A 23,695-nucleotide genomic window follows, 5' to 3' on the forward strand; every position below is an offset into this window, starting at 1 on the left:
CAAGTTATCGATTGTTATTTTTTCGTCGACATTATCCTCCATATTTCGTTTTGCTTTTGTAAGTACCAAAAAAATCTTGGTAGATATGTGTTTCTTTTTAAAATTCCAATAAGTGTTATTTTCTACTTTTTTCCATATTAATGCAAAAAATTTATCAGTAGTTTTCTTCGCGAATTTCGACCTGGTAATTTTTTGACAAAATACAAAAAAATGGCTTTCTCATCTAGACAAATTTTTTCATCCATATATGTTATTACAAGTTCATAAAATATTTTTTTAAATACATATATTATAATGCTTGCCTGCACCGAAGGGGACCAAACATGAAGAAAAAATCATATTGACCATTGTCTGATGGAATAACTATTAACATAGAAGACTTTCTATGATAATTAGTCTACACCCCATCAATAAAATTAATTTAAATATACCTACTTCAATCCAAAAATATACATAACCAATTTTAAGAATACTCATTATGGTATTTGCATGAAAATTAATGTTCAGCAATGATTTATTATTTTTCTACGAAACTTATTTTTATTCCTTCTTTACTTCATGAACAGTCTTTCTTATTATATGTTAATTACTTCAGTCACTTGCAATAATATTCAGTAAAATGTTTCTAGTCGTTTGAGTATCCAAAATACTTCCTAGGCAACAATTTGTTATTCTTTCAAATGAAAAATAAGAAATATATGCTTGTGTATCACTGGAAAAGAGGAACTCTAACGAACCCCAAACTAAAAATATATGGCAGGGCGAAAAAGAAACAATTTTCAGCTATTTGGGAGGGCTTTAAACTGTTACATATTATATTTTTTTAAATTGTGGTGTGGGGTGCTTCTTCAATTTGCTTCCTCCTGGTGTCTAAATATAACTCAAATAATATTGGAAAAACAAAAAAATCGATATTGGATAATGAAAATAAATCAAAAATCAACGTAAAGTAAAAAAAACCACCTTATAGTGAATATATATTTTTTAATTTATAAAACCTGAGGAAAGTAAAGTAATGTTAAATAATTAACGATTGATCAATATTTAAAAAATATTTGCATAAATTATTTATAATTATTCTGTCAGATTATTAAAAAAATCATTCGAGAGTGTGATGTTGTTTAATGTATATGGACGTATTATATTATTTAATCAATAATTTATTTAATCTTTTTATCACATTAAAGTACTTAAAAAAAATTATTTTGAAACAGTTTAGTTATTTTAATGAATAAAGCAAATGTATATTTTTATTTGAAGGAAAAAAATTATCTTGTTTTATCTAAAATTAAACAGTATCTACTTTGTAAAAAAATAATATATACCTCTTTGCAAAAGTTGAATATGAACTTTAAATTCATTTTATTTAATTCAAATTATTAAAATTAAGATTAAACATCATATTAAACGATTGTGAATGGAAAATGAGTTTTAATACAGAAGTAAATTGGAAAAAGAATCATTTTCAAATAAATCTTTGAAGACTTGCTGCCAATCTGTGTTTTAAAAATAACAATGGCATGGAATTAAACAATTCGTTTTTTCTATAACTTTGAATATCTTGAATAAAAATAATAATTATTTTTTCATATACAACTCATTACAAATTATCTATTTAGGCTAATAAGTCAAGTAATTTATTATTTGGGGAAAAAGAAATGCATCAAAAATATATCGAGTTTTCATTCATTTAACATTACAAAATAACTTATTACAAATTTTATCTGCATTAACTGACATATATCGACCTTTCAATTAACTCATGGCAATAAATACTTTATTTTCTGAAAAGATTTTTAAAAGCTTCAAAAAGTATAAGTTCCCAGAACTAATTATATATTAGGATAAACTTATTAGATTCTTTGAATATTAATTGTACAAAATTAATCAAACCTATGTTACATAAGGAATAGCACATACGTAACTAAAAGAAACCCCATCAATAATCACAAAATATTAATTTTCAGTTGAGTTATAAATATATTATATGTATATATACATCACTTAAAGTATAATATATATTTGACTTTTTAAATTATCTAAGTTACACGTCATGTGACATCATTTTAGTTCAAAATTTTGCTTTTTATGTCAGCAAAAATAGTGATAAACATCCCTTCTACATTATCTCATACAACTATGATCTGCATATATTATCAATTATTGGCCATTCGTTATATTTGTTGAGCACATGCACGTAATGTAATATTCATTTGTTTTCAAAGGATATGAATATAATTGGAAGTCTTATAAGAATTTTAATTAATCATTTTTATTATTCTTTAGTATATTCTTTAGTTTTTTTTTCTTTTAATTAAAAACTGCAGTTTTTTTCTTTTAGTTTCATATAAAAGTTATTTTTGATAAGCTAATTGTACAAATTCTTTTAATAAATTTAAATGATTGAACAACTAGTCCGGTATTTGAAGCTTTAACTTAATGAACTAATCTGTTGGTGCATTAATATATAGAAAAGATTAACTGTTTAGAATATCATTAATCAATATTTTCTTGAGTTTTATTTTCAGTTATTAATTCATAACTAGTCTTTTGAACGTTACTTTTTTCATAATATGTTTTTTTTTACAATTCAATCAACATTTAGAGATATAAAAAATAAAGTGTAAAATGAAGATACATAAATTTAGAAAAATTTAACAAATATAAGGCTAAGTACCTAATATAACAACCCATTATTTTGGAATAGAGTTCCAGATTGCAAGACAAAAATAATATTTTTCATATAACATTATCATCTAAGCTGGGTGTTAAATGTTCATAATGCTCTTAATTAAATATTATGATGAAAAAAAATTCCTTTGCCCATGTGTTAAATTTGACCATAGTTAAACTGTTTTCATCACATCTTTGCAACATTAGTTGAAAAACCTCCATATTATCATTAAAGCACCAAGTTATTTTTTTTAAAACAACTGTAAAATTTTAAATGATATATTTAGAAAGGCATCAAGGCCAGACATTCTAATGACTGAGCCTGTTGTTTGGTTGTAATATATTTTGCACAATTTTTTTGATTCACAGTGTCTATTTTAAGGTGTATCAGAATTGTGGGGAGCATAGCCACAAGGCAATCTTTCCTTTGAGTTTTTATACCGTAGTCTTCTTTTATTTTTACCCTTCAATTTTTCCTCACAGGTTCAACCCTGCAACATTCATAGAGTAACTGGAGTGTTGATATTTTTAACACTAACTTTTAAAACTTTAAAAAAAATTTACTATGTAAAAATAATCAAAAATATATTAAGAATATCATTTGACTAAGGACCTTCCTTCTGTATTAAAAAAAAGTTGAGGGTTTCAATTGCAACTTCTATGTGCAGAAATATTAGGGTAGTAGTGTTTCTCAATCTTCATAGTAATGTGGCCAACTATTGATTTATTATATCAATATTGGAAATATTGATATAATAAAAAAATGCAGAACATTTAAATTATCATTTTCGTTCACTATGGGATTGCGACTCCGAAGTTGGGACTAGATAATGATTAAAATAAATAAAAACACAAAGAAAGCTTATGATAAGTAAGTTACAAACTCTTTTTAGGTAATAAAATCAAAAAATGTCACATGTGACGTTAAATCACATAGTTTTTACTCCTAGTCACACACAAAAATACAATAAACAGGTAGTATGTACGTCAATTCAAATTAGCAGTATTAATCATGTTTACCAAAAATATTTGGGCTAAAGAAAAACTTTAAACTTTTGCTATTGGGAAAATCATGGTTTGACAAAAAAAAAAAAAAAAAAAAAAAAAGATTTATAGAAAATGTGGAAATCGAAAAAAAAAAGTTGAAACGAATATCACATAATGTCCCTAGCGATTTTTTAAGAAAAGTTTTCTACACATAGAAAAAAATCAAACTCTATTTAAAAGAAATATCTTATAAAAATATTTTTTTTTTTGTATTTCAACTAAGTTTGGATTTACAAGAATATATAAAGAATAATATACCAGTAAGTTTAGTTTGTATCCAAAATAAGTGTTATATTTATGACTTAAAAATATTTAATTTTGGTAAATATATTAGAAATGTATAATGTATGCGAATTTAAGAAGTTAAAGAGAAAAAATAGATAAAATATATCTTGTTAGATCAGATTACACAAATTATTATTCCATTAACTAATGCCAATGTTTGACTCTAGGAAAAAGATCAAGATACGAAATTTGAAACTTTTATAATTGACTATATTAATAGAAAAAATAAAAAAGATGAACAACGGATGTTCTGTTGTTAATTACTTTGTTTCTCTTTATTAAAGATTTAAATGCAGCTAAGATATAATATCTGATCCATGATTTTCTTTTAATTTCTAAACATTTTAACATTTGGCAAAATATTTTCCAGCATTATTTCCCCTTATATATGTATATACTAGCAATAGTTCACAGTATTACCCAGAGTAATTAGGGTTTCACTAAAAGACAAATTTTGTATTCATAATATAGGTAGAAGAAAAACTCCCTAAGCAAATCATATTTGTTACTCTCCATTTTTCATGAGCACAGTCATATGTAACTATTCAATTCTTATATCAATTTATATGTGTCTTCTCGTCAAGAAAAAAAGAATATAAATAAAAGTTAACGAAAAAAAATAGTATAATGTGATTGAACCAAAGAGAACTAAAGTCTCTAGAGCGCTCACTAAAAGAAACAGTGCTCCCATACGCTCGATGCGATATGCAAAATGCAATACTGTCCATAAAGCATTCATAGTATACACTCAAACATTTACAAAGCTATATCGTATGATCGGATCTGACAAAAAAAGCAAGATATACTTAGTTAAAAAAGACGTAAAAAGTAATACTTAATTACTTTTTCACCCAACCTAATATGTGTCACAACTTACCTCAACTAGCTTGTGCCAATCCCAGGTAATCTCTGTCTTACGAACTATAAATGTACTTTAATAGTATATACGAACGCAATGTAATATTTGAATTTCAGAAAAAAAAAGTATTCAGAAGGTGTGTCATAGGATAGGATTACCTGCACAAGCACCCCTTATATAACAACCTTATTTAATGCATTAGTAATAGCTTGTTATTCCGCAAAAGTACATAATGAAGTACAACTTGTCAAGAACTACTAGTCTACATACCCATGTGTCATCAGGCCTCACTTTCCCTTATCTTATGTATTATTTTCATCGTTGTAGAAATATTACTAATACAATAATTTCGGGGTAAATAATCTCTAAATCGTTAAATACTACACATTCTGAAATAATTCTTAATAAATCTACGTTTAAAGGCTGTTGAAGTACTTGTGTTATTTTGAATAAAATAAGATAGAGTATTTTGTTATAGCAGTCGTCTATTAGGTCGCTGGGTTGCATACATCTGAATATCAGAAATTAGTTAACTAATTTAAATACAATACAACAACTTCAACATAAATAACGTATGTCTATGTTTTTGTAAGTGTTTGACCTCTTTGCACTTGGTTCCTATATTTGTTTTGTAGATTAACCTATTAAGTTCGAGGTAGTGAAGATATTCCTAAGCATTTGAGAAAATCTTGATAATATCGGCTAAATATTATTTAAGGCTGATATGTGTTTTTAGTTTTATAGATAAGTTTGATTACTGAAAAAACTTTTAATACCATTACAACAGATAATTTGACTTTTTAAAAGTTTTGAAGAGTTCAAAACTATAAAGATCTAATGTAACCCTTAAAACTTTTCTTTATCAAAATACTAAGTATGTAATAGGTTAATATTTACAAAATGTTGTATATTTAACACTACGCTAGTGAATATCTTTTTTAGTGTAGTAAGTGAGTTCAGATGAAACTTTAATCCCAAAATTAAACGAATTTTTCTAAATTTATAGAATATTCAAATTTTTTGCGTCCCTGTTTCTTTTACTCAAAATTTATTTTTGAATATTTGTTTAGTCCATACTTATTTACTCATCGCATAATAACAGCAAATAAAAATAAATCAACTAAAAAAACCTTGACTGAGTAATGATCTACAAATATCATTACTTATATGTTTTTATCAAACAAAAAGTTTGAATAAATTTTATGTGAATAAAAAAATTGTTATTGAATTCAAAAGCTTTTTGACTTTCTCTCATTAATTAGATGTGTTATTAAAATAACTTTATCGGGGAAAAGATCTATCTACTAAGTATATTCAGAGAAAGGTACTAAAAAGGATTGAATAATAATAATAAAATAATCTAATTACATCAATTTATATTATTTTCATTTTTGCTTTCCCTGAAAAAAAAACAAAAAAACTTTCTTATTATTATTTTTGTCCTCCTTGTTCCACTCCTTTCTTTCTTCTCAGTAATTAATGAATTAAAGTTTGAATATATATATACCAGAATAAATGGAAAAGAAAGTAAAAGTATACACCATTTTCTAGGAATATGTAATTTTCTTTCATAAAAGATATTTTTTCCTTTTTCAGAAGCACTCAAATGTAAATATGTATATATACATACTAATTAATTTTTCATCTCTTTGTCCTCTTTTAAGTCAAAAGCAGAGTACAGAAAAGAATTGATGAACTGATGTATACAGGGTGAGGATTTTAAATCCGGAACAAGTTTAGACCGCAATGTTTTGACAACCATGAGATTTATGATTATGAAAGTGTTCTCATCACATTCAGCTAACAAAGCTATATAAGAAAAAAAAAAACCTTCAGATGCAAAACGAATACAAACGCCGTGGGCCCAAAGAGGTGATTAAGGTTACAAAGCTGCCCAAATCAACTAATTACGATGCTGCTAAGCCTTTTAAAGAGTCTGATAGGTCAAGAATATCTGCAAGGAAGACTAATGATCATTGTATGGGAAATGAAAATTCTCCAGCAATTCCTTAAAGTTTTGAACAAAGGAAATGTAACCTCCTGGCTCTCTGATTTGAAACTCTTTGGAGTACTATGAATGGTGCTCCGTTGAGAGATAGAAACGTGCGCATAACACTGTTGACTCCATGTGGAGTTCCATTCTACAGGCGGTGGTCAACGTGAACATGACGATCCTCATCAAGACTTCTACAAGACTGAGAGCCCGGTTTGAGTCTGTGGTTGAAACTGGCTCTGGATAGTTTTGTGATTGACTTCACTATTGACCTCTATATTTAAGAAAAAAGGATTTGTGAGTTGCTAAATTAATTCTGGAAAAAAAAATCGTAATGTACAACATCCTTTAATTTTCTAGATTTGAAATCTCCATACTGTATATAGTAGTTAGCGTTGAAAATAGTTTCTATTTTTGACATGTAAAAAAAAACAACCCAAAATCAATCTAATAACCCTGAATTAGATAAGGACCAAGGTAATGTGCTAAAAGAGGAGGGGGTAAAGGAAATATACGGGGACATAGGCAAGAGTTATTGTGATACCGTTCCTCATGTTTACTCTGTGTCCAACAATGACTTACAATTATATCTCCATGGCAAATCCTCATGGTTAACAAAAAAAACTCAAATTTTTAATCAGGTTTTGAACATAATTGATTGTTGTGGAAAAGGAAATGATCTCCTAAGAAAATAAATACTCTCCTATCTTACCCTTATTGGGTTTAAAGCAGTGTTTTTCGAACGGTGCAATAGTCAGGTTTCTAACAAAATGATATTTCCTCTATTTACAAATAATAAGACCTAACATTTTTTAAGGGTTATTAGCTCCATATATTTAATTATCTCATTTAAGTTCCTTTTGATCATACATATGAAGTATTCCGGCAAATGTTATTTTTGAGAAAAATATATTTATGAAAAAAATAACTAATATTATCATTTTTATCAAAAATAAGAATTGAAATATTAAAAAGTGTATATAAAAATTATCCCTTTTTTATATAAAATATGCAGTAAGTCAACATAAAAACAATTTATAACAAATATCTAGAAATCGAGAAAATTCCAATTCATTTTTTAATAAACATAGAACCTAATCATTCATAAACATATTTGAGTCAATAACGGGCTTTGTATTTAAATTTTATATAAAAAAATAAGGAACTCAATCATTTTAACTTGAGTTTAGAATTTATTCTTAGTTTTTGAGACTTAATTTATCACCGATAAAGTTTTTCCAATAAAGTTAACAAATTTCTCATTATTTTATAGTGAGAATCAATTTTTGCCTACTTTAAATGTAATTTGCGCTACCTGCAGTGATAATGATTTGTTAATAGAAATAAACAACCATTTGTCGAATAATACAAAATAATAATAATAAAGACAATATATATTTTTATCAAATTTTTAATTTGTTTAGATGTATTTATTTTTTAAAAGGCATTTAAAAAGATATAAAACATTCATATGGCCTTTCCTCTTAATAATCTTCAAATTATACATACATACTCGTACATTAATAAAAATTATTATACATATTATATATTTTTAAATAATATATTCTTTAGCTGTTTATAAGAGAGATCAAAAGAAGCTTTTAGGATTTCTTCTTAAATATGTATGTTATATACATGCATATATGTACATATTATTCAGTCTTTTTTATTTTAAATTACCATAATCGGTTTTTTTTTGTATGAAAGTGAAAAACAGCTTTTTTGTCTCTATTGTTCATTTAACAAGATTGCAAAATATGTGTTTTGTTGAGTTAAACTAATATAAAAAAACTGCATTGATTTAATTTTCCAAATGAACTTAAATATAGTATTATTGTTTCACCCTCCCTTATTTCACTGGATTGTTTATTAACCCCAAATATTGAAATGCCCTTGTTATATCTTGTATATATCTTACTTTTTATTTATACACATTAACAGAGTCGGCTTTGCTAACAAAACATCGTTCAAGTTATCTTTATTTTTTGATAAATCAAAGAATATTCAATATATATTTCTACTTAGTTAAATTATAAAACATTTAAATTTGTTGATTGTTACGAAATGTTGTTATGGGTCTTTCTATAGAAAATTTACAATCAATAAATTTATTGCATATTTGAATATAAATTGCTGTATCCAACTTCCTAATTTTTGGTAACTCAACAAAAAAATTTCAATGTTTAACTTAATCTAGCTTTGATTTTTGAGCTCTTTTTATGTTACATTTGATAAAAAGTTGTCTTGCATACCTATGCGTTTTGGACTGTAATTCGTAATCTATTTTACTGATGGATGTAGATAATACAACATTGGTAGCTATTGAGCTATGGATCAAAATTATCTTTTTTATAGTTCTGCTATTTAAAAAAAAGTCTTTGATATAAATCATATTAATTTTACCCTTAAACATATCATGCATCACGTCCTCCGTTTTTGATAAAACATTCATCAGAACACGATAAAAAAGGCTCGAGGAGAAGGTATATAATTGAGCCATATAATAGGCTTAATTAGTTCACAATTAATGGTTTTTAAAGGTGTGAAAATTATCAAGTGAAGATAAAATCTTATTTAAATTAATTTACGTGCAATACTCATTTGCATGAGGAAGGCTTGACATTTTTTTCTGTCTAAAAAAAAAGAAGCACCTGTGTTACAGTTTGAAAAGTTATGGTTTACGCATGCACGAGAGTTAGCCATGTCCCAAAAAAGGTTAACAATTATTATTAATGACAGACTTCTCACCGGACTTATTATATAAAGTAAGAAAAAATATTATTTTTATTGTTCCAAAATTGTAACATGACTGTAAAATAATTGGATTATTCGATATGACCACCACCCTCATAATTAATAGCAGCCTCCAACCTCCTTCTGAATCAATTTTCTACCATTGGAAGCTATGCCCTCCAGGACCATTACGGAAGCAGAGTGTTTCGTCTTACATATAAACTCTAGATCGTCTGGCATGTCAGCAAGCTTTTTATCACTTTTTAGAACATGGAGTATAATCTTGAAATAATAGACGTCGATATAAATTTGTTACTATAAAGTAGAAACTAATGGTTATATCATAAACTCTGTCACATGTTAAAACGAACTAAGCTTGGATCAATTCGGGACCTTGTGTTAGTTTAAACAGAATATACCATGTACTAATCTGTCCAACAGAACAATTTTCCCCTCTCAGAAAGTATTTAAATGTTTAGTAAGGATCCAGATGAACTTTTTAAACATTCCTTGGAACCCTCAAAGAATTTGAAGACCCCATAGAGTAAAGAGAAATAGTGTTGTCCTACTACAGAAGACACAAGAGGTATAAGATGGCAATGCGCACAAAATCATCCTCGGGTAACCATGTCCACTCTGAACCACCCAAAAGTCAATTCCAGGGATAAGAAAAAATGGGTTATTAATAACAGTCACCCTCAGAAATACATTTTCCCCAAAAGATGCCATTCAAATGGTTGCTAATGTAATTCCCAAATAATTAGTTTCTATTAGAATTTATTTATCAGCCAAAACCTAAAGCTTTTTTAAATCATTGGTTATATTAATCAAACACAAAAATAAATAATAAAATTATTCACATTCTCAATAATTGCAAATAATTTTAGGATGGATGATAATTTATTAATAAATTTAGTCGCATCAATAATATTTCACATTTAATGTTTAATGAGATGAAATACAGATAAAGTATCTTCCTTTTTCAAATGATTATGTATGAATTAGATAGTAATTGAGTGGTGGAATAACTTAATTCTGTATATTTTAAAGCTTTTAATAGAAATTGGTCTAATTAAACAATCAAATAGCAAACTTGTTTGGCAAGATAAATCTTCTAATAGGAATGATTGAACATAGTTATACGGTATATACCTGTTCATATGACTGGATTTTTTTTATATGCTTTAAAAAGTTATTCATTATACTTTTAGTTTTGCCTCATTTACTTTAAAAAAGTACTCTCAAGTCTAAAGAAACGCACTAGAGTAATAAATAAAAAATATGTCAAACTGTGCATAAAATAAAATAAAACAAGGCCTGTGCAAATTGAGTTAAAACAAAACCTTTAAAAGAACATGAACTATATATCAAAGGTCCTATTAACTAAAAGTTATTAAATATAAACCTTCCATTTCTTCTTGAAAAGGAAGAAAACGTGAAGGGAAATTTTTTGTACAGAAATAAGAGTTTTCTTTCTTTATGAACGATAAGCAGGGAGAAAATATGTACGTGGGTCGTATAAACATTGAATTTATGACCCTTCATCGTTTAACAATGAGTAATAAATTTTTACCCCTTTCGTCCTTTCCACGTCTTTATATATAAAACTATAAATAGCATTTTTTCATAGGCATCATTAGCCCCTGTTTGTTGATTTTCCAAGCTGACATATATTCATATATTCGTTTTTCAAGTAAATAATCATTATCTAAGGAAATAAATTTTAAATTTGAAAAATAAACTTCCCCTTTTCCTATTTTATTTTTAAATTAAATCTCCTTTTCATGCTTCTAAAACCAGGAATATTTACTTTTAAGTCGTCTTACAAAGAGTATGTAAAATAAATTGTAAAATATGAGGTTCAGTATTGATTAATATCAAGCATTTATTTGCTAATTGTCTTCCTCTCATCCTCATAAAGGACTTCTTAATGGTACGCTCTAAATATTAAAAGGATTGTAGTCAAAAAATCCTAGTTTGAATGAAGGAAAATAATATATTTAATTCAGCATTCAGTAGCTGTAAAGCTCTGATAATGAAGAAGACATAAACTGATAGCAATATATTGCAGTCAGATTTAACTTCTTTCCATATAGATCTTCTAATTTCAATTTCAAGATCAATTGGGAAATATGCGTTCAATTAATTCATATATTTCCCCACAAGATCAATCAGATACTTAAGAGATTTGAAATAATAAATAAAGACGTAGCAAAAGAGAAGACAATTAATATAAATATGGAGTAAGCAGATTTTTGATTGATTTAAAATACAACTGTTTTCTTTGGAAATCTCGTATGTGTCATTTGATGAAGTTTTCTCCCGATTTAAAAATAAATCATACTTATTTTCATAAATATATCCCCTCTATGGCTCTATAAAGGCGCCGCTTTTGTTTTATGACTGCTATGATAAAGTTTAATTATAAAGTAACCTCGAGTGTCTTTAAGCATGAATGACAAATAGCACTGCCCGATAAATTTTTGATACTGTTTTATCTCTTAATATAAAAGTGTATTATAACACCAACATCAACTAAAGGAAATAAGTTGATTAGTTATTTGACCATTAGAGTGGAATATCAATCCAACTCTTCACTATATAAGTACGATAAGCAAACAAATGTGACGTCATTTAATACCCATTTGTCAAATAATACTTTTCTTCAATAATTTTTGTATCTTGTGCATTCCTTTTCTATGAAAAGTCTATTTCATACTCTTTTTTTTTTATTCTTCTTAGTAGTGTAACGGAAGTTAAAGCTACTTAACACATGTTAGTTCATGTATAGTAATAAAATTACATAAATATATAACAACAAGAGGGAGAAATCACATTTATCAAGCGCATATTAGTGAACCCTACTCTCCCCTCTCCCCCTCTTCAGACACACAAAGAGGAAAGACATTCTTAATTCCATTAATCATATGTATGTATACACACTCTTATATATTTACCTATGTATGTAAGTATTAAATAAGTAACTAAGGTGTATGGATTCCAGATATCCATCGTTTTTTTAAAATTACATAAGTATATAACATAAATTTTTTTTCTCAACAATTTGAAATGCATACCCCATATTTTTTTTAAATTTGATCTCAGCTACACAAAAATGAAGGAAAAAAAATATCTAAGACAACGATAACAGGTGCTGACGACAGCTTAAATTCAATTCGATGACTTGATCGTAGGGTGGACCAGTAAATTTACATTCAGAAAAAGTACTTATCATAAATGTATTTTAACTCGTTTGATTATTAGTAAATAATTAAACCATGAATTTTTTTTTGTCAACTGAATTGCTCTCTCAACCGTATCATGAACTGTTCTAAGCATTGACAGTTTTTTTTTCTGGGCTTCAATGTAAGCAGAATTACTATCCCATAAAGATGATGCTTCACGAATAAAATAATTATCAATTTTGAAACGGTAAAACAGTAAAACACTTTTGACCGATATGAAGTCATATACTTTTTTTATATACAAAAATGTATATAATGAAATTTCATATCATGGTAGACGATTTGGTAATTAAAAAATAGGTAAACTTATCATTTGATTTAAAAATATTCACGTACATCCCAAAAACCATCAAATGTTCAATTTAATGGAACGTATCTTGTTCCAATTGCCGAGAAATTTTCAATAGTAAAATTTACAACCTTTTTTATTTAATTTCTTGTTCAAATACCATAAATGATGATTAAGTTTCTTTAAAATGGGGGGGGTATTCATTTTCAAAAAATTACTTTTGATTTTATTGGACACCCTAATGTACATATATACTTACTATCTACAAATTTTAATTCACTTCACTATGTCACTATACTCCCTCCCAGTAATCTCTAAAAAAACCGAAAGTTTATATGGTTTACGGTAGGATAGTAAATTGTAAGTATTTTCAGTACGAAAATCAAAATGGAAAGTCTGACAATTAGGAAAATATCATATTCTCCGTATGAAGCAAGGACATGGGCAGAAATTAAACCATTTTTGATTTTCAGTTCTACTCTTTGTCCAACATGGCCTTACACTTTTAACTCCTTTGTGTAACTCTCCGTCGTTCATGACCACATACACTGGTGGTTATATATAATGTTTAGATGTTCTCTCCTGAAGAACAAAATAATAATTATAATTGTTCTAAAAAATGGAAAAACTTTTCAGGTCTCCACCAAAAAAAAAAAAAAAAAAAAAAAAAAAAATATAGCACGCTAAAAAAGATTAAGATTTTTAACAATACTTATAGAATACATTTTTATTATAAACCCACCATTAATAGTAGTTTTTAGGAGTCAATGGATTATTACTTGTAACATCTGTTTTTAAAATTCTAATAAAGGATTAAAATTAATGAAAATAAAAAAAATTAACTTTTCTTGTACAGTTTTTTATAAAGTCTAAAATATGTATCTATTATGTGTAAAAAATGAATATACATATAATTTTGTTCAAAGAATTTGCTTTAAACTTTAAAAAATCGTTCATAAAGTGGAAAACTTTTTGAACGATTCTAATGTTTCCAAATCGGCTGTGGAAACAAAAAATGTTTGCCTTTAGTTTTTAATAACTCTAATTTTGGATATTCGGCCCTCATGATATACTTATATGCACAGCTGTGTATAAAATATGCCTTGGCGTTATTTACTAACAAAAGAAGCTAAAAATTATCGTAGTAATTCTGACAGTTTGTACAAAGTTCTGGAGGAGTGCAGCTTAGCGGTCATGGGGTTTTATTAGAACAGCTGCATACAACCGTGAGAGGAAGTAAATAAACAAAAATACCACTTTCTATATAGCAAGGATGGACATATGGACTGTAATTTATCCAATGTCGATCCTAATAGATTCGACTCTGATCCACACAGACTTACATTTATAGCTCCCGCGCAAACCATTACTTTTACTCTTTATCTTTCGTGAGCACACGCACAAGCTATTACTTTATATTTAGAGATTCTCTCTCCAAAAATTAAATTAATAATTATAACAGCTTTGGAACATTAAAAACCCTGTTTAAATTCATAAATTTGAAAATCAGCTCCTGCTTTATAGTACATATTTTATACACCTCTGGATATACACATATGTATATTTTTATACAATATACATATACAATATACAGACAGAAGATGATGATATGACTTATCATTTATGTCACGCCTCCTCCTGTTACTTACTCGTCTTCCAACTTCATTCTTCAAAATATGTACGAATAATATATGTGTTTCTAAAAAAAAATATTTTCCTCAATTATTCAACCCTTCTTTTTTTTGTGAAAGATATCTTTGGAGTATGTTTTTAAAAAATTGAATCTTATATATTTAATAGAATGTTTTGACGACTTCCATTGTTTTGTTTTTTTCCCCTCAAAAATAGTGCGTAATTTAACCTATAAAGATTTTTAGATACATCATTATATCCAAATTCAAGGTCATTTCGTGTGTGTAACTATTTTTTGAAAGTAATACAACTTACGAGTAAAACTTTGGCCCCTTTACATGTTTCTTTAAAAATACTATACTGAAAATAATTTCTGATGATTTAAACTCACTTCGAACATAAACTATAAGCTATCCGACAAAATTATCTTGTAGTACATCATATATTTTTTATTTTAAATTTCTGTTGTATATTTCAAAATATTTATCTAACCTGGGTGACACCCTTCTTTGAGGGGCCTAAAAGGTTGTCAGAAGAATCACCAAAACAGAAAGAATATTATAAATAAAAACCCTGTTAACCAATTAAATAAAAATAAAAGGTTAAATTTGTAGAAATTTAGTTTGGGTGAGGGCGTCCGGCCGACAGAACCAACTCAACAGGGGGAGTTCCATGAAAATTATGTCTTACATTGATGAAAACATAAGGACTCACCAAACTACTTTTAATTGTTTATGTATTTGAAAAAAAATGAGGTAAAAATCACTGATATTGTATTAAAATATAACTTAAGGCGCATGTCATACTTTTTGTAGTCACAATCAAAGCAATATTTTTTTAAACTGTTATCATTAATAATTAATTATTGATAAGGAAATATTAAAGTATAAATTAATCACCAGTGGTTGTGCTCATAAAGGACTGAGAGTAATAATGATGATTTTTCTCAGGATTTATAAATATAAGTCCGTGTTTGACTCGGCGTAGAATTATGACATACATCAGAGTAATTCCCGCTTATAAGTCTTATATGTTATATGAAAAGATTAATATTTTTGTATTTCCTTCCCATTACAAAAGGCTGTAGCTTTTTTTTAAAACATCATGACAGCTAAGCTGCTTTCCTTCCAAAAACTCTTCAAATTGTTAGGATTAACACGATTTTTTTGGTTATTTTTATTTTTACATACTGGTAAGAAATATTTTGTACAAGATTAGTAATAACCTTCTATTTAAGCATTAAAAGGAGAGCTTGCATCTAGTTATTTTTATTGAGGTAGAGCTTCGTAATTCTACACATTGAAAATCCTTGCTCAATAGTTTAAACTTTTCTATGTACTTACAATTATGTAAAAAAAAAAAAATATGTAAATGTGTCCCATGAACATTTTTTTGTAATTTGCAAAGACTCTTTTTAGGCTTCCGGATCTGATAGGAATCATATTACCATAAATAAAACATATACTCATGTATTAATATTATAACTTGAGCTCCTTAGTTTGATACTATCTATAAAAATTAGCAGAGTTTGTCTTGATGGATGCTGTAAAGTCATTTTTGATCAAATAAATAACAATGTAGTAATGATTGTATACTGCTTATGCTCGGCGTTTCCTTTTTTATTATATTTAATATTAAAAAAAACTGTGTAGCAAAGCTTTGAGCGTAAAATTAAAAAAAGAAAAGATCGTTAGACAACTTTGATATAAAACTCATATTCTGAAAAAAATCAGCAATAAACTATAGTACTCTTTGCTTGCTAATACACTTGAATTTTTAAAATGGGTGCAATAATTAATAAAATCACTAACATTTTACAAATTATCAATAAATGTTTATCTTTTTAAACTGTATGCTCACTAGGATTTTGACAATTTCCACATGACTATATTATAAAAGCAAGATATATCGACACACAATTATTTCTTTCATTTCATAATTTTTATACTTTAATAAGTATTTCATGTATTAAGCAATTTGTGGCTTATCACAATTTGTATTTGTTATAAAATCAATATTAGCAAAAGTATGCTTAATTGTTATAAATAATTAATTAAGCATCTTTATATCTTTTATTAAGTTATTTTTTTTATTTGTAACTAAAAGGCCTTTCCGGGATTTCTCTGAATTATTACTCAGAAAAAACTTTTTAAATATTGATTTTTTTAAAATAAACATTTTGATAAGTCTCCAATATAATCAAATACATAAGTCATGAAAATACTCAGTAAAGTATAATAATTATGAAATGAAAGAAATAATTGAATTATTAAAATGTAAGCAATGTTTGAAAGAATTAAGAGATCTTTTTTTACTAACAATTATTATGATATCATAAATAAATATATTAAAAAATATATATAAGTTATTTCTTTAAGACATTTATTACACGAGTTCTTTATTTCAATTCCCTCTTTATAATTCCACACTAAAAAAAAATTTGGTACAAAAAGGAAAGGAAAAAAAGAATGCGCATTGGATGTATGGAATAATCTTTTCTATATTATGGCAATGCCTGCTTTTTCTAAGCTACAAATATTATTTACTGATACTTTATGTAGAATCAAAGGGGGAATAATTTTCAACATGAATTACTGATTTTTTAATGCTTGTACGCGTCATAAAATATATGGTATGATGAAGAATGTATTGAGTAGAACACATATTTATATTAAAACATACAGCAAACTGTATATTAATATACGTATATGTGCTTATATTTTCCTTCCTACAGCACTTTAGATATAATAACTATATTTTTTAATTGACACCAAGTATTATACGATTAGTTAAACAATTTCAATTAATAGAACAAGGCTTTTCGTTTGCTAAAAAAACGGAATATATGTACTTTTTTTACGTGTAAGATGAATTTTGTATTTTTGTAACAATTGGGCAACCTTTGATGTCCAGCTAAATAATAGTGTTGTATTCCTGTCTAAAAAAGTTATAATTTTAACTAATTCTGTCCTAATTTGGACTGGTCTGGTATCGTAGTAAAATTTAAAAAAACAAACAAAACAAAAACAGTTGATTTGATCCAACGTTATTATTATTTTTATTTTTTTTTAGAAAATGAAACTATGAATTTAATTTTGGTCCAAAGTATAAATTTCTGTCTCAAAAATCCCCCATGGCCCAACCGGGAAAAGATTTTTTTTTTTTTGACCTAGTCTCAACACTATACTATTTATTATTTTTTATTCTATCAATGACGTCTAAAAGGAGGGTTAAAATAAATCTGATGTACATCAAAATGTTATAGCCAAAACATTAAGAATGGTGCAATTGGGCAGCTTAAGTCTATTATTGTATCTCTTAGCATTTTCTTTACAAAGAGAAGGTGTTAGTGAACAGAGATATTATACACGCCGAGATTTTATAAAGATGCTTCATTTTCCTTTGAATATATATTTTATTGCTCATACATTTCATTATGCTCTTGATACATTACGTCTGATTATATGCAATTCTTAATTTATCTAGCTAATGCCTTATATATTTAACTATTTTTACTGCAGGTTTATTTAATAGTTTGACTAGATTTTACTTAATATTTCTTGGATTTTTTTTTCAATATGAAGGCTGAAACGTGCAGTTGTAGCTACAAAATGTAATATCGTTGCTATTATTATTTTTTTTAAACAATATATCCAACCTTAGTAAACAGATGTATAATCATACAAAATAATACAAATTTCAAAGATATTTATAACAAAAATAAAATTTTAATATTTTTACCGTATGAATAACAATCTATATCTTGTTACCTCCCCAAATTCATGTATTTAAGATTATTTTAAAATAAGAATTCATAATTTTTTGGGATGTCATATATTAAAACAAGTAAATCTTTCAAACTGACACTCTTTTTTTTGGCCCACTTCATTAAATAGAAGAGTACAAGGGTTACGTGCAATATGTGTCTCGAAGAGCCACAAAGTGCGGACCACCTCATTAATTGATTCCCTGCTCTCTCATATGAGAGACATCAAACAATACAAAAAAAAGACAAAAAACTTTGTATTTTTAAATTTATGAAATCTACAATTGTAAAAAAATTATTAAAAATAACTTTTAGATCAATTAAGCTTAAGAAACTGCTGTAGTAGCACAGATACCCCTTCATGTGGTCGTATCCATTCCTTTATATTTACATTGTTTTATAATAGTGCATGATTATTGTAAACAAAAATACATTCTTTAACTAACTAACTAATCTATACAAGTATTTTCAGGATTTTCATTGATATTGAAGTGTACGAAATGGAGGGATTGGTAAAAAATTGATACAAATTTAAATGAATGAATTATTAAAATCACTCTACTATTTCAATATATAATTAAATAAAATTAATTTCTTGAGTTTCTTTTTTACTCACTTTATTAACCACGAACTCAAAAAAGATGCTCTATAACTAATTGTTAAATGAGATAGTCATTTATGTTAGTCTGTTCAAATGTTAAATTAATCTTTTTTGAATATTAGGGATGCGTTTACTGATTTCTTCATTTAAATAGGTTGATCGAAATATGTATCTTAAAACAACACGTTATCAGAAAAGTAAAATCCGTTTTTTAGGATTTAATTATAAGGAAAATTATTTAAAATTTATTTAAGGTGTATTATGTGAGATTTTTCGAAATGGTTTAAAAATTATCAAATACATACGGGCACATATTTGATTGGTAGTTATAATTAAATTCTTTGCATTAGCATAATTGTAGTTACACTGTTGTCCCCTTTAATGTTTCCCCTCAAGAATTATATTTGTAGAAAAATAAAGCTGTATACTATACGCATTATGTATTTAGGTTAAGTTTCCTTGATATTATACATACATTTACCTCCATTCAATAATTTATTACAATCTGTCTATGAATCTACGTACATACATAGGTATATTTTATTTTCTTAAAATGAATAAAAGTCACTCACAGCCCCGATTACGTATAAAATAAATTAATATATTGAGATAGAAAATAAAAACTTGTTGATTTACGCTGATAATATTCAATATCTTTGATAGAAGAGTGGGAAAAATTATGTTGAAACTGTGGACAAATAAAAAAAAATCTATCAGTAGCACTCATGGAAGTGTAAGTGACAACTTATTCAAAAGGATGTTTGTCATTCTATAGGTATAGAAAAACATAAAACAGTCATACATTTGATTATGATAAACAATTTAGTAGAGGAAAGTTTGAAAAAAAATAAATGGGTTGTTGCCTTGTTTCAATTAAATTACCAACACTCAATACAAGAATCAACCATCATTTTTTCTATTTGAAAAAGTGTCTTTTGCATTGAAATTTTTCCTAAATTTGATCGATTTTTAAAAATTTTAAATAGAAATTTCAAAAAATATGAAAATTATGATAAATGAGTCACAACTGGGAATAATTGGGAATAATTCCTACAATATTCAAGATTAAGTTCTAAAAACAAAGTATTGATAATACCAGGAGTAGGAATTTGAACTCCAATCCGAATTTTGAACACTTGATTTAGACTCAAAAGTTATAGCTTCATAATATTGGTACTTGATTCGATAAGCATTTAAAACGATTTTCTAACCAGCATTTCAAATTTTTGAATGGCAATAAAATAGTAACTCTTCTAAGTCTATTTTATAGAAGAAAAACTTAATTTGAATAGAAATAGATTTTCTAAGTATTAACATTTAGTGGTATGCTACCTAAAAATGAAAATTCAGTTAAGATTAATTTAAAAGTATTTTTACAAATTTATAAAAAGTAAAGTTTTCAGACTCAAATCTATAGATAAGTAATAAGTTACCTTATATGAGTACGAAATAAATCTAAAACTCGATTTTGACTAGAATGAAATATTTAGTAATTTGAACTTGTTTAAAAACTTTTTAACTATTTTTGGACTTGCAATGTTAAGAAATTAACTCACTTTCCCTTATTCGATTAGAAGTAATGTTTGTTATTTACAATGCATATAATATTGAGTTAACCCTCAAAACACAGGTGTGACCATAGCTACCTACTTTTGAAATGACTATTTACTCTTCATATTTAATTAATCTTTTTGACATTGACATTCAATATAATTTATGATATTTGTCAACTTAGCTGTTTTCGATTAAAATTTTAAAAACAATTTTTGGAGTTAGACAACCAACAATTCCCGTAACAGCACTTTAAATAAATTTTTGTTGAACAAAAAATATATTTCACTCCTTCTTAGGAGCTGTTTCAATCATAATTGATTAGAATACTTGACACAAAAATAAATATGGCAATTAAGAAGAGTAGAAAAAGCCAATTAATGTCTTACTCCATTTTTCGAAAAACAGTTCATTGGTTATCTCTTATTTCTTGTTTTGCTCAGTATTATCTAATGATTTATAACATTATTCACCTCAAATAATCAATAATGGTAATAGTTTGTACCCATAAAAAGAAAAGGGGGTAGGACGTTTTTATATTCATAAAGTTTTTGTTTGTATACCTTATAAATTGACTTTTATTAATTAGACAACAGCATATATAATTGATTAATTTACACTCACAGGTTAAAAATATTTAACAAGAGCTTTAAATCAGTCGAAAATATGAGTCATAGAGTAACAGGTACATGAATTTTTGTATTTATGAGCTGACTTATCATAATAATCTACACATGATGAATTATTGTACTCACTTCAAGCTACAAGATGTTGAAACTCAATAATAGTACTTGTTAAACAAAAGAAAAGCTAAAAAAGCTTACACAGATCTCATTATTATGTTATTTGTTATAAAAATTAAACATAAATATTCTATTCATAATGTTTTCTTGTTGTTGAACAAAAGCTTCACTGTATTTTTGTGTTTGTATATGCATATTTTTGTATAGGTCTCGCTTAATGAAACTCAGCCCCTTCCTAAATAACAACAGGAGGAGTCTTTATACTTTTATCAAATCCTTTTTTATTTAGAAATGATTTATTCAAGAAAATAAATAATAAAAGTCAACTCACTTTGTCCATGACACATTTGCATAATGGCCTCTGTTGCATAGTTGGACTCACACTTTGAATTCTTCAATTTCTTCTTTTTCGGATGCAATATCCCAGCTCCACCTAAGAAATCATCATACACACCGGGGGAAAAGGTAGCTGATTCCTTGAGAGGGCAATAGATGTGAGAGTTTGTTGCTACAGCAAATGTAGCAGAGTAAATAGCCACCCGCTTGTTATTGCCATCGCAATCAAGTCGAATATGTTCACCATGACATACCTCACGGGATCGAAATTTCGTGGGACGACACTTATACGTCACTTCGATATATTTACGATAACCAAAGCAGGGATCTTTATCACGACCAAATATTTCAGGTGCTGTGACCATAGAACAGACTTCATGGTCGTGACATTTATCTTCGATGAACTTAAGAGCCTCTGGGAAGTCACAGTCTAGCCCTTCGAAGCCTGTATATTTCTTGGGGTAGAGTTGTGTTGGAGGACAAATCTGAAATGATATAAAAATTAATATGAATTTAAATTTATATATTAAATTTATTTAAAAGTAAGTATTTTATAAGATTTTTTAAGAGAGTGATACAAAAAGATTTCGAAACTGAAGTTCCCCTATGTTGTAAAAATAAAGCAAATCTTGTACAAAATTTGTTTCTACATGATAAAATAGGAAAGTAATCAAAGGTAAAAATTCACTCAAAAGTATAAAATATATAAATCAAATGAGAAGGAACAATGTCTCAATATTTTAATTCTTTTTAAGCCAAAGGAACTCTTTTGAAGCATACCTAGATAATTAGGGGTTCATTACCAAAATAGTATTTGGTTCTTGAAGGTGTAGTTAAGCTCCAATTTAAATTTAATATAAATTTTTTTAAATCAGCACTTTCTCCTGACAAAGTGATAAAAAATTTTAGGAGCTAAGATGAATAATTTAACTTTTAAACAAATTATTGGTTTTTTCCCCTTTTTACACAGATTACACAAAAATTTCAACTATAATATTCTCGAACGTTAAAAATTTTTGAAGAAGAAAACTAATAACAGATTTGTAATCAGCTTATCAATGATTAATCAAAATTGAATATGGAAATTAAAATAATCTCTTTTTTGACTTGTGGGTGAATAGTTAACTATGTCATAGTAAAAAAAACGCTTCTTACAAAAGGGATATATTACAATGAGTATATATATATATAAATATAAAGAATACAGCGTCTTGATGAAAAATAATAATCCCCCCTGTTGATGATATCAATAAGCCAAGTTTTCAAATTCACAACAAAGTATATAATCTGTAATTATGAGGTTAATAGTTTTATATGTTAGAACAAAAGAAATTGAGCCATATGTTGCAAATGAAAGAAATTTTCTATGTATGCTACATGTTTTTTAATAGTTTGGGCTTTTTATACGTGTTTAAATGTATCTGACTAATGACTTGTAAAGGTTTTTTTTTACTTAAGATTGAAATAAGTTGTACAAAACTTTACATGATGTAAAGACAATTCCATGATGTTTATACTCAAAAATGAAGGTAGATAACTATTATCAACTTTTAAAATTAAAAAATGTAACATTTGTAGGATTACTCTTATTTCAAGGAATGGTATTAATGGTTGTGATGTGACAAAGAGGAGTGTCACAATATATATTAAGATCATTCAAATTAGGCAGAGGTTAGAAAAAAGAGGCGTGGAGGATACTTAGAATATGTATAGCAATTTATTAACATGACCCTACTACCTTTCTGTAACTCGCCTGCCAGGATATTTGTAGGTATCAATTAATAAGTACACTATCTATATAATACATATATAATAAACGGCTTATAATAATAGAAGAGATTGAGAGCGAGGGAAATGACTTAGTCATAATACAAAACCGAAATAGTTTTATTTTTTTAATACAAATTCACAGCAAATAACTTAAATTGATTTATTAAATTCG

At 26.9% G+C, this 23,695-nt stretch overlaps 1 protein-coding gene across 6 annotated transcripts in view; it reads right to left on the reverse strand.

The window, feature by feature from the left end:
• Nucleotides 1-23,695, reverse strand: part of LOC121129701 (uncharacterized) — a 371,351-nt gene that overhangs the window by 27,480 nt on the left and 320,176 nt on the right. For all 6 annotated transcript variants that reach the window (XM_071893235.1, XM_071893232.1, XM_071893233.1 and 3 more), the window contains one exon: nt 21,749-22,238. In XM_071893235.1, coding sequence (XP_071749336.1) covers nt 21,749-22,238 — 490 coding nt within the window. The remainder of the gene's footprint in view (nt 1-21,748; nt 22,239-23,695) is intronic.

The sequence above is a fragment of the Lepeophtheirus salmonis genome, chromosome 14, assembly GCF_016086655.4.
Source record: "Lepeophtheirus salmonis chromosome 14, UVic_Lsal_1.4, whole genome shotgun sequence".
Lineage (NCBI taxonomy): Eukaryota > Metazoa > Arthropoda > Copepoda > Siphonostomatoida > Caligidae > Lepeophtheirus > Lepeophtheirus salmonis.